The following is a 13,388-nucleotide window of genomic DNA, read 5'->3' as shown; positions in this document are numbered from 1 at the left end:
AAGCGCACTGCACAATGGAATAACCTGAAATAATGGGTAGAAGAACGTAAATGTAATAAATAATGTGTAGATTTTCTGTTGCACATGTCACAAGTCCAGCGTGCATTGCATGATATAGTTATTTGTCTTTACCACAGAGGTTGTTACACGTTTTGTTTGACTTCGACATGAAAAAGGACCACATGTGATAGGCAGCATCGCTCAGCCAGCCGTGCAGTATCTTAGCTGTTCCTAGGACTGCACTCTTCTGGACAGAGACCTCTGATGTTTTACCTGGAATCTGCTGTCACTTTGCCATATCTATCACTGCAGCCTTCTTCTGCTGTCTTTGGGACCTTGGGACTTCCAGCCCATACTCATGGCAGATGTTCCTGTACACTATGACAGCTACCGTTCCATGTATGCACTTTCTGCTTGCATCTTACACCCCGCTGTTATGTGCTGTACTGTCTCAATGCATTCTTGCACAGTCTGCACCTGGGGTCCTGCCTGGTGTGGTGGACCCCAGCCTCTATTGATCTTGTACTCTGAGTGCCTGTTCTTGTGCCGCCATGATTAGTGCTTCTGTGCTGTCCTTCAGTCCAGCCTTTTCCAGCCACTGGTAGGATTTCTTGATATCAGCCACATCTTCTATTTGTCTGTGCTACATGCCGTGCAGCGGCCTGTCCCTCCATGAAGGTTCTTCATCTTCCTTGTCCTCACCCTCGGATTTCTGCTGCCTGAGGTATTCACTAAACCCTTCATCTTTGGGGGTCATCTTCCTGATGTACTCCTGGATCTTCTTCGTTTCATCCTGGACAGTGGTCTTGACACTCACTAGCCCTCGGCCTCCCTCGCTACGCTTGGTGTACAGTCTCAGGGTGCTGGATTTGGGGTGAAACCCTCCATGCATTGTGAGGAGCTTTCTTGTCTTGATTTCAGTGGCTTCTATCTCCTCCTTTGGCCAGTTTATTATACCAGCGGGGTATCTGATGACTGGCAGGGTGTATGTGTGTTGATAGCTCGGATCTTGTTCTTCCCATTCAGTTGACTTTTCAGGACCTGCCTTACTCTCTGTAGGTATTTGGCTGTGGCGGACCTTCTTGCTGCCTCCTCATGGTTTCTGTTAACCTGCGGCACCCCAAGGTATTTGTAGCTGTCCTGAACATCTGCAATGTGGCCTTCTGGTAGTTCAACCCCCTTGGTTCTGATCATTTTCCCTCTTTTTGATACCATTCGACCACACTTGTCCAGTCCGAAAGACATTCCAATGTCGTTGCTGTAGATCCTGGTAGTGTGGATCAGTGAGTCGATGTCTCGCTCATTTCTGGCATACAGCTTGATGTCATCCATGTAGAGAAGGTGACTGATGGTTGTTCCACTTCGGAACCGGTATACGTAGCCGGTCTTGATGATCTGGCTGAGAGGGTTCAGGCCTATGTAGAACAGCAGCGGTGATAGTGCATCGCCTTGGTATATGCCGCACTTGCTGGTGACTTGTGCAATTGGCTTTGAGTTGGCTTCCAGACTTGTTTTGCACAGCCCCATTGAGTTCTTGATGAAGGCTATTAGTGTCCTGTTGATCTTGTACATTTCCAAGCATTCCAGTATCCATGTATGTGGCATTGAGTCGTAGGCGTTCTTGTAGTCAATCCAGGCGGTGCACAGATTGGTCTGCCAGGTCTTGCAGTCTTGAGTGACTGCTCTATCAACCAGTAGCTGGTGCTTGGCTCCCCTGGTATTACTGTCTATTCCATTCTGGGCCCTGTCCATGTATTGAGCCATGTGCCTACTCATCTTTGCCACTATGATGCCTGACAGGAGCTTCCATGTTGTGCAGAGGCAGGTTATTGGCCGGTAGTTGGATGGGATTGGTCCCTTCTGGGGATCCTTCATGATCAGGACAGTCTGTCCTTGGGTTAACCATTCTGGGTGGGTCCCATCCATCAGCAGTTGGTTCATTTGTGCTGCCAGGCGTTCATGGAGTGCAGTTAGTTTGTTCAGCCAGTAGGTGTGGATCATGTCAAGGCCTGGTGCTGTCCAACTCTTGATATATATATCTATATCTATCTATATCTATATCTATCTATCTATCTATATATATATATCTCTATATCTATCTATCTATATCTATATATATATCTCTATATCTATATCTATATATCTCTATATCTATATCTATATATATATCTCTATATCTATATCTCTATCTATATCTCTCTATATATATCTCTATATCTATATCTATATATCTCTATATCTCTATATATATCTCTATATCTCTATATATATCTCTATATCTCTATATATCTCTATATCTCTCTATATATCTATCTATCTATCTATCTATCTCTATATATCTATATCTATATATATATCTATATATCTATCTATATATCTATATCTATATATCTATCTATATATCTATCTATATATATATCTAGATATCTCTATATATATATAGAGATATCTATCTCTATCTCTATATATCTCAGACAGGAACTGCTTGCACGGCACACATAAGGTTGTGGATAACAGGAAAAACGGAAGGACTTCTCTGAACACAAATTGATGTAATTTTTGATGTGTGTTGGTTAGACAATTTTTTCCCCCTGATTGCCAAGACAAGGGGGAACAATTCTGAGAAACCCAAATTATTGTTCATTACATTTTTCAATATGATTTGAATATAGTTCTGTGAGATTCAATTTCCGTTTTTATTTATTTTTTGTCTTTATGGTCCAGTGTTTCCCATTAATTAACGAGACCATGGCGGCCCGCCACAGACTAATTTGCTCCGCCATAGTCTCAAAATTAATGTTGTGTTTAGTGGGAGCTGTTCCGCACTGCTGTAAGCTCGTATGCTCACACACTTTGGCATCAGACTTTAGACAACCACCTTTCTTTTGAGGTAACTACAGTAACGTTAACAGTCTGCTTCTGTCACTTGTTTGTGAGAAGGCGATTAAGCTAGCTGCACATAAATTTGGAGTGCACACGTATTAAAGGGTTCGAGGTCCACCCACCATAATCTCTTAAAATCCTGTGGGAAACACTGTGGTCATATAACTATTAATACATTCATGTGATATGTGATGGTTTGAGGGTTAAATATATATTCTTATACTGTAGAGAATAAGGCAGTTGAATAATGTCACTTCAACCCCCCTATCAAGGTGGATTTAGTGAAAAAAAAGAAAGAAAAAAAAAATCAATCTTGTACGCTTCACTGAGTTTATCACAGTTCATATGGAGTTTAAACCATATGATTGCAGTTCATGTAACTTAAGGGTGACCTGTCTGGGCTCTTTGCCATTATCTGACTGGTGTTGATACCTATTAAGAAAACATGACTTAGATATGAAGTTAAATATTACCAACAGTCCAGAGTAGTCTTGCTAAGGATGGATATCTTTCAGATTGGATCAAGGACCGGGGACAAGCCAGTGTTTGTCGTTGGTCAAGTGTCATCTGACCCAACTGCTTACTTTAAAGTTAGCACAGTAATTAATGTTGGCAACTGTCCGTTATAAAGTCTGCTCTTCTCAATCACAAATGTGCCTGAGCAGGACTGCAGACTGAAACGTATATTGCAGGGTGAAGAAATAAAATAAAAAATCCTATGGAGGCTAAAATACAGTTTAGGCCAGTGTCATGTATGGATTGTGGTGGACAGACAAGTTTTGGCTGGACATGTTTGTCATACGCAGGATTTGTGTCTTAAAGAAATGTGACCTTTGGCTTTCAGATGTAAATGTCTGTGTTAGGTGACAAACAGATCAAAAGGAGAAGACGACAAAATCTAAATCACCCGGACCCTTGCGGGCATGTGAATTTGAAATGCATATTTGGTGTGGAGGTGTCATTCTTCTTCGGCTTTCACCCCTTTTCACCCAGTTTAATCTCACCTTAGTGCCCGGCTGAGCTTGTCATAGTTCATCTGCGGTTTACACTTCCTGGCACCCCACAAGCGGGCCACCTCATCTGGGTCCTTGATGACAAACTCTCCATAGTCTCCCTGCCAGGCGATGACCTCGTGGTACTCCTCTTTCCTCAGCAGCTCCAGGATGAAGTGCCACAGCTGGATCTGTCTGGAGCCTGGGCTTGACTCAGGCTTGTAGGCCCAATCCGGGAAGGCAAACCCTGGGGGACAGAGGAGAGAAAAGAGGGGTGTTCAGCTTGGTGATCATGAACAGAGGCAAATTCAAAGAAAAACAGGGATACAACAAGAAACATCTGGGTTTACTCCAGCTATTAAACCCTGTCTAGTTTTTTGTTCGTTGATGCACTGCATTTTATAAACCATAATCCTTTTGAAGTTGTTAATTGCGTACTTGAATGCAGCCGTCTAATTCACAGTAAGCGAAAAATGCTTATGTTAACAGCTCATAGCAGTCATATGAATGGCAATTTCTTGGTACTAAAAGATATATTGCATTTTGCAAGAACCCAGTCAACTGGCCTCCATTTTTTGTTCTTGAAGATTATATTTTGTCTCTCTAGAGATAAGCACAAGGTAAATAAATGTGTGGAATCAGGTTCCCATTTTTCAAAGAGGATAAGAGAGTTTAGTAAAAGAAAAATATGGGAGGAACAATAGAAAGAAACGCACTTGTAAAAGGACACCAGACATGCAAATTTGGATGAGACATGTACGTTGAAATCTTAAAATTATTTCGGTCTACGGTTTTGGTGCGAAGTGGATCTAGGGTCCCCAGGAATGCTGGTGATGAACGTTTTGGCTAAATCTGTTCCCACAGACCGCAGTCATATCAAAACTTCACCGCTATCGCCATCAAAGCTCAAAAATCAGCACTGTTATAAAAGATTAACAGGCCTTGAGATATGTGCAGACAAAATATAAGCTATGGTTTTATAACTACTATCAGAGCACACACTCACACAGGCACACACTATTATCCAACAGTTAAAAGTATAGGCTTTGAGTTGTAAAGCAGTGGGTGGCAGTAAAAGACTCAACACCACTTCAACACAAGGCCAGGCTGAAAAGCAAAGGCATAGTGACACACACACACACACACACACACACACACACACACACACACACACACACACACCTCATTAGGACCAGATGTGCATTGGCAATCAGGCTGAAAAAGCTAAGGGTGGGAAACATATGGCCACAATATAACAATACTGAATTTTGTGTATGTGTTCCTGTAACTGTAAAGAAACACACTATCCTAAATACCAAGGTTACAACCAGTTTCCCACACTCTACAAAGTCTGTCATATCTATGTAACAGTGACCTGTTAACAATGATGTGCTCAAGGCTAACAAACTAAAACACTGTGTGATGTGGCCTGTTGACCCAAGTTGCAATGACAGCACATGACACCATCATGCTGATATAATGTGAAAGTTGTTACATCATACTGTACGTGATCAGGGGTCTCAAAACACCATCTAATGTATCTCTGTATAGGCCCACTAATCAGGCATATTAAACAGGGAATTGTTTGATTTTTTCACTACTTTATTGCATTGTCAGCATTTGGGGCAGCACTGGGCCTTGGGCAGCTCCATAAAAGCAGACAATAATACACAAAAACAACCATAGAAAAGAACAAAAGAACAGATGGAAAACAGATAACACAACATAAAAAGGAGTTGTAAAAGTTGTAAAGACAGTTGGAAAAAAAGACACACCTGGCGGCTAAATCCCAGGGCAAACTGTGTCAAAATATGGTGCCCAGATGGTAATTAAATCAATTATGACTGTTCAATTTACACAATATGTGCTCTCATTGTCTACACTCTGTACTTATTGGGATTAAATTAATTTATGAATGGGTTGGAAATGGTTAAGTTTACGAAACATTAATTGCAGGTGTCAGTTTATTAAAATTATACAGTGAACCTGATATCTATTTTTCAATATGGATGTAATATGGTCTTGTTTCTGTCTGAAGCAACACAATCAATGCTTTAACTGCTCAGTGGCTCCTTCACAGTGGCTCAGGAGTTTTGTGAAGGTGAGAGACAACAAAGTCCAGAGTGAGTCACAAAATTCCTGTCCACATGTATGGTGCTTTTTCAAAAAACAAACAAACAAAACCCCGCTCTGAATTGTCAAGAAACTGCATTTACTCTGACTCTGCTGACAAATGCAGTGATGTTTTCGATCAAACTCTGGGCGTAATGATGAGCGCATTTACCGCCAGCCTTATTTTTCCCTATCCAGACACAGATCGCATTTTAATAGCAGGTGTAAAAGGAGTCAAAGCGAGTCATGGAAAAACAAAGTCAGACACGGTGAAACCACTATCAGGTGTGCAAAGTGCAGCTATATGTCTGCAAATGTCATTTATCCACAGTAGTAACAGTAGTAGTAGTAGTAGTAGAGCAAGTAGGGGCAGAAGTAGCAAAAGTAGTTGTTGTAGTAGTAAAAGTGGGAACTACAACACACACATTTTGTACACTAAGACCTATGAGAATCTCAATCATACAGATATAGAAAGCCATAAAAATGCACTTGTAATACCTAGTGTTTATCAAGTACAACTCAGGTGATGAAGCTCCGGAGTTGAATTTTTACTAGATTTTCAAGCACATGAAAAACTGCCCAGTTTAAACTCCAAGTATTGCACAGGCACATTGCCTCTGACATTGCTGCAAGCTCCCTTGTGATCAACGTCTGTCTAAATAATGGAGACACACTCAAGTTGAGTAACTGCAATCTGCTTCTCCCTTTAGGATTGATTTAAGAGTCAAGCTGTGACGTTTTAGTGTCCAACAGACACCACATATTGCAACAATTCCTGTGGAGCAGAGTTGCATCCTTTCTTTTCTCAACTTTCTTTCCATTTTTAATAATACCCCAATGGAAAACACTGATCCTTTCATTCACTGATCACTTGCAATGCATGAGAATCTTTTAGAGATTTAAATATATTAGAATTTCACGATAGAATTGATGACATTTCCTGATTGTAATCAGACTGAACCAACTCTTAATACAAGGACATAAAGTTGTTAAAGCTGTGATTTCGATATATAGAATTCAAATGCATTTTGTATGTAATCCACAAATAATGCCTCTCTGCTGGGAAATGTCTTTTGATGAGCCACAATGGAAAGAGCATGCTTGTTTGTTGTGTCTGTGCAATGTGTGCATCCAAGATAAAAGTGACCAGTAAAGAGTAGGACACATCTCTTTGTGTTTAATGCATTTGCTACGTTTTTTTTAGGACCTTGTAGAACATTAGAATTTTAAGAAACAAGACGTAACACTGATAACTGCATATATACAAAAGTGATGTGCAATGTTCACTCTCCAAATATGGTGGATCTTCAGTTTCACAACATGAAGGTGGCAGCTAACACACATGCACACAAAAAACCTTACAAAACTCATATTAAGAAATAGAAAAAAATATCCTGAAAAACAGACCGGCTCCTGGTGACTAATAAACCACATGCTGCTATCTGATCTCCCATGGTGCTCAGAAAGTGAGCCAAAAGACAGACAAGCCAGCTATGATTGTTGATTATAGCCATTTCAAGGCAGATTACTAATAGTGTACGAGCATATGATTCATACACCGGACAATAAGGCTCTTGTCACTGGGGACAGGTTAGGCGTTGTGACACAGACACAACAGGCTGCTGGTTAATGGGGTACACTGGCGATTGCTGGAGAAAAATACACATATGCACATGTAGTACACATACACAGATACGGGCTGACGCATTCAACACACAACAAAAATCAAAGTGGGCGAGCTAATATCTCTCTCACACACACGAAGTACACAGACGCACAACACAGGTTAGTGGGGAGAGGTAAGTGGGTTCATGCGTGGGTGCACAGAGAACACAGACAAAGAACACAGGAATAGCAACCATGCCCACTGCATGTGTGTGTGTGTGGTGCAGATGTCCCTGCTGACTCATTGCTTGTTCGTTCGTCGTTCAGCTTTCACAGATTCCGCCTTTCTCCCCCTCAACACCACTGCCATCTCTTTCTTTCTCTCTTTCCTCTTTCATTCTGTCCCTCCCTCGCTCAGCCTCTCCTAAGACACACTGTCTCCTAGCAACAAAAGCTTTTAGCGCTAAAAATAAATGGCAGAGTCACGACAGACAAGACACAATATGATTCAATTACAGAAACTTGCCAAAAGAGTTTTGGAGTTGAGGCACAGATCCAGAGAGCTGCAGTGTGAGGGTGTGATCTGTCTAAGGCTGCCTGACCAGCGGAGACCTCTTGCTACTGCGCTGGTTTCGCTGTCACACTGTGTTTACAATGGAGAGGACACGGTGCTCTGTCTCGTAAACACCGGAAGAGCATATTTTCACAACCACTCAGATCAATTCGAGCACAAAATCCTGTACTTTTATTACATTTTGCTTCGGAAGACAGACAAAGCCCATCCACCATTCACATTCAGGGTCCTTCTTTTGAAACGATTCAGAAGCAACACACCGGCAGCAAGAGAGGCAGATACAGAAAGTCAGTCTGCACAGCTGATGGTGTGGCATTCTGACAGATGCACAACTGTGGATCCAGTTGGATGTGCATCTGCTACAGCTGGTGGTTAATGTAATGTGAGTAAAAACAGAGATTAACAGATTCAAGAAGGCGGAGACAAAAAGCAAGAGAGAGTGGGAGAGGGACAGGGACATCAAAAGAGCAGTATGACTGAATAAACAGCCAAACGCTGTTGTTTTTACTGTTTTATCTATTTTATTTGATTTATTTAATGAACTGTATGAATTGAATTGTTCTTTTGTATTATCTTTTTTGCTTTGGAAATACTGTCTTGACATTCATGCCAATAAAAGCAAATTCAAATTGTTGCATACAAACTGTCATAACTTGAAGAAACCTACAATATTTGGTGATCTCAGCGGTTGGGCAAGGAGGAATGCAAACAAATCTACACTGAACAAAATTATTAACGCAACACTTTTGTTTTCACCCCCATTCAAGATCTAAGACTTTCTCTATGTACACAAAAGGCCTATTTCTCTCAAATATTGTTCACAAATCTGTCAAAATCTTTGTTGGTGAGCCCTTCTCCTTTGCCGAGATAATCCATGCACCTCACAGGTGTGGCATATCAAGATGCTGATCAGACAGCATGGGTGTGTCTTAGGCTGGCCACAATAAAAGTCCACTCAAAAATGTGCAGTTCCATCATACAGCACAATGACACAGATGTCGCAAGTTTTGAGGTAGCGTGCAATTGGCATGCTGACTGCAGGAAGGTCCATCAGAGTTGTTGCCCGTGAACAGAATGTTCATTTCTCTACCATAAGCCGTCTCCAAAGGAGTTTCACAGAATTTGAAAGTACATCGAACCGGCCTCAAAATCGCAAACCACGCCCAGGACCACCACATCCAGCATCTTCACCTACAAGATCGTATGAGACCAGTGACCCGGACAGCTGCTGCAATAACCAAAGAATTTCTGCACAAACTGTCAGGAATCGTCTCAGGGAAGCTCATCTGCATGCTTGTCGTCCTCATCGGGGTCTCGACCTGACTGCAACTTCGCACAGCCATTGAAGAGGAGTGGATCAACCAACGTTCCACAGGCCACAATCAACAACCTGATCAACTCTATGCGAAGGAGATTGCAGTGTGTGAGGCAGTGAAACTGCACATTTTTGCGTGGACTTTTATTGTGGCCAGGCTAAGGCACACCTGTATAATACCCATGCTATCTGATCAGCATCTTGATATGCCACACCTGTGAGGTGGATGGATTATCTCGGCAAAGGAGAAGTGCTCACTAACAAAAATTTTACAGATTTTGGGCAATATTTGAGAGAAATAAGCCTTTTGTGTACAAACAGAAAGTCTTAGATATTTGAGTTCAGCTCATGATGAATGGAGGCAAAAACCAACATACATACATACATACATACATAAATAAAGCAAGAAGCTTTTGATTCACAAACCAAACTATACTATATAAGATTCGGCAGAGATAGCATGCTCTTATGTGTGCCTACCATGGCACGCTGACAGTGGCACTACGCAAAAGACGATCAGGTATAAAGTTTAAATTCATAGAGAGGCTATGTTCTAGGGGTACACAATTTTGAGAAAAAGTCATATTTGAATATTCTGGACAATATTGTGATTTACGATTGCTATTTGATTATAATAGAACAAATGGTACTCTGAGTCTACTTGCTTAATTATCAAGAAATGCACGAAATACTGACATTTTTTAAGTTTATTTCTCAATTTGAACAAAGATAAACAATAAACAATATTTAATACAACCAGATCAACATATTACATCAGAAATTATAAAGTATTATTTCAAGCTAAAGAAAACAACAACTCTGTAATTGTAATGTTAATGTCTGTCCATTGTAAAACGAACGTGGAGGGTGCCGCTGCCGGCAAGCAAAAGAACTTCTTAAACGACGCATCGATGAATCGTTGAAATAATCTATCGAAGCTTCGAATACTAAAATCATCGTTAGTTACAGCCCTACATACAGCTATGTGTAGTGCTATTACTAATGATGCCATTTGATCACCCCTACTTACATAATAAAAATCTGACCCAGTCTGACCCAGTCACATTCTGCATAGCCACACAGTGTATTTGTCTCCAGATTTCATAGACAGTCATAAGGAGGCAGTTATCAGAATAATAAAGACACAATCGGCACGGACTATGAGAGACTGTTAACTTCAAAAAAAGTGCAGTGCTTTCTGCAATTTGGTCGAATTGAGATTCCAAATCGCAGACGCTGCAATCTATTATATATTATTATATTATATTATTATCCAAATCTGTCAAAATAATCGCAATATGATTTTTTTTTTACTAGAACGTGCAACCCTATACACTACACTGATAGTTTTACAGCTACTTTATATTAATCTATGGTATTTGTCAACAGAACAAGACGTATGGATGTACAACTAAAAGTCAGAGCCAACTGAAGTGGACAAACGAACCCAAAGCCCTCTGTACTATCTGGCAAGTTCGACTCCAGACAGGAAGAATTTCTGATTTTCAGGCACCATTTGAGGCCTCGTTGGATTCTATATATAGCAAAGTACAGGGTAGAAAAACTAATTTACTATTAGCCTGTAGTCCCAAGCCACCTGCGTTCTCCTTTCCAAGAGAAACACAAGATCTGTGCAGCCACAACCGATGGGTGAGGGGTTTATCAAGGAGGTCTGCTTTCTTAGGGACTCTGACGTCACCACAGTTGAAATAGTGCTCTTAATAGCCGATTGCCATCGTTGGGGTATTGTCCAGAAGGCGTGCGGCAGCTGAGACTGAACACAAACGACCTCCTCCTCTACGTCTCTTGCTCTCCCCAACAAGTTTCTTTAACATGCTAGCAATCCATCTATTCCCCCGTTTATTTTTCCCTCCCTTCCTCCCATTCTTTGGTGCGTCTATATTTAGCCACTGGAAAGGTCGGCCTGTGTCTGTCTGCAGGGTAATGATTCAGGGGCATGGAGAGCGACACAGAGGTAACAGGCCAGGCTAAATGGCCGGGGGCTGGCTGACTACTGAAATTTGGATGGGGTTTATCAGGGATGGGATCAGAACACAGAAAGGCAGGAAATAAATGGGTACAAAGCAGGAAAAGGGGAATCTCTGTTGGGCGTTAACGGTACTGACGTGTGCAGAAAGTCAAATTCTGGAGAAATAGACACAAATAAAAAACAAACCGAAAGAATTTCAGAAAAGGTCCCATGATGACTTGAACATTTAAATGCAAAACAACCAATCTTACCTGTTGAAATCCTGCACTTTTTACAATCTGTATAAAACACAAGGTAAATTTTGTATAAAGTTAACGATGATGAACTACTGATCATGCAGACCTGGTTGTCTGGGTTCCATTTTTGTCTTGCTATGTGAACTACCTGTTTACAACACACAATCTAACACTTCTTTATTGAGGAGTCCCGAGCTTCAAACTACTGTTTAAAAACCCTCCACTCCTCATTGAGCTGATCTCATAATTACCCTTCAAGGATGGAGTTTAGATTCAAGGAGCCAGTGGCTTAAAACCAGGGAGGAGTCAAGAGAAACAGACGGGACGAGGAGGAAATCAGGTGGAAAGGTACAGAAGGGAAGGAAGAAAAAAGTGGAAGAGAGAAGAAACAGAATCCAGCAGAGATCAAAGAGAAAGGAGGATGGCTGTCCGCAGGTGCATGGCGTGAACCCTCACCTTATCTCACATGATCCCTCCATTACATAAGGCATAAAGAGAGACAGATGGATGAACAGACTGACACAGACAGACTGGGAGAGGAAGGAGAGAAGACAGGGTCAGCATTAGGGAGGAGAGATAAAGACAGAAAAATGCAGACTGAAATTAAAAGCCTCGCTACTGTCCGAGTACTATGAGGCCAAAGGAAAAGAGACAGTGTATCAGAAAGAGAGGGAATGACAAAAAATAAGGGAAACTGGAGTAAAGTGTGTTTTCAATGGAGGAACTGAAAAGAGATAGATAACGATTAAATATGATCATTTCAACAGTGGGTGTAATACACACATTTGCTCAATGGGAGTTTAGTCAAGTGTGTTAAGTTTTCGTGGCTGAAGTCTCCAAATATCTGGTGTGGTGAGACGAAAGGCTAGATGTTCCATTTTTTATGATATCAGCTGCCAGGAGACGATTTGTTATTAATGACTTCAATTTGTGCAGATGATAATGAGCAATGCTAAGTTTGTTGGCAGATCTGGTAAAACCACTGGAACTTTTATTAACCATCAATTAATTGGCATTGTATGGCTTAAATCATTCTACTGGCTCTCTTGGGGATAATGTGGCTGCTTTCCAACTCAGAAATCCATCTTCCAAATAGCTTGTGCTGTGAACAATGCTTCCCTAGTAGACTGTATGCAATCCAAGCTAAACACAACATCACCATTTGGGATGAGCAGTTTTAGAGCACAAACAGCTGCACTGCTGTGGTCTCAAGTGTGCAGAAAAGAGTTAAGACACAGCAGAAAGTAGGAAGTTTGACTGTTTGCCACAGCAGCAAAGCCTTGGACGGCAAAGCGAAGCCTTTAAATGTATAAACCCTCTCTGCTACAACTGAGACAGCTAAGCCACTCTAATCTGTGACACAGTGGCTGCCTGAACCTCGCCAGACAGAAACCTGTCGCGTCCTGGAGAACTCGCAGCACCTTGGAGGCAGCCAAGGCTGTGATTAAGCTAGCCCTGGCTTGGTGTGGGGGTGTGTGTGTGTGAGTCTATGTGTGAACGCATTCAAGAGTCACTTGTTAGACTTCGACATGAGGAGAAGCTTTTGTTGCATTCAGCAGGACCCTCATGGTTAGAATATGAAATCACAAAACATTTGTAGACCTAGTTATATAATGTTTTGCATGACACACTTGACATGTTGTGACTGATAAGACCAAATCAGGGAGCCAACGTGGGTGTC

The 13,388-nt window shown here is 41.4% G+C and overlaps 1 protein-coding gene across 1 annotated transcript in view; it reads right to left on the bottom strand.

The window, feature by feature from the left end:
• The window catches only part of erf (Ets2 repressor factor), a 44,217-nt gene that overhangs the window by 16,345 nt on the left and 14,484 nt on the right, over nt 1-13,388 (bottom strand). Inside the window, exon 2 of the mRNA XM_038724516.1 lies at nt 3,888-4,122. Coding sequence (XP_038580444.1) covers nt 3,888-4,122 — 235 coding nt within the window. The remainder of the gene's footprint in view (nt 1-3,887; nt 4,123-13,388) is intronic.

The sequence above is a fragment of the Micropterus salmoides genome, unplaced genomic scaffold (assembly GCF_014851395.1).
Source record: "Micropterus salmoides isolate LMB-PRFRI ecotype aquatic unplaced genomic scaffold, ASM1485139v1 Ms_hic_scaffold_17, whole genome shotgun sequence".
NCBI lineage: Eukaryota > Metazoa > Chordata > Actinopteri > Centrarchiformes > Centrarchidae > Micropterus > Micropterus salmoides.
The sequence above is the reverse complement of the archived record's forward strand: the minus strand, read 5'-3'. Positions and strand labels throughout refer to the sequence as shown.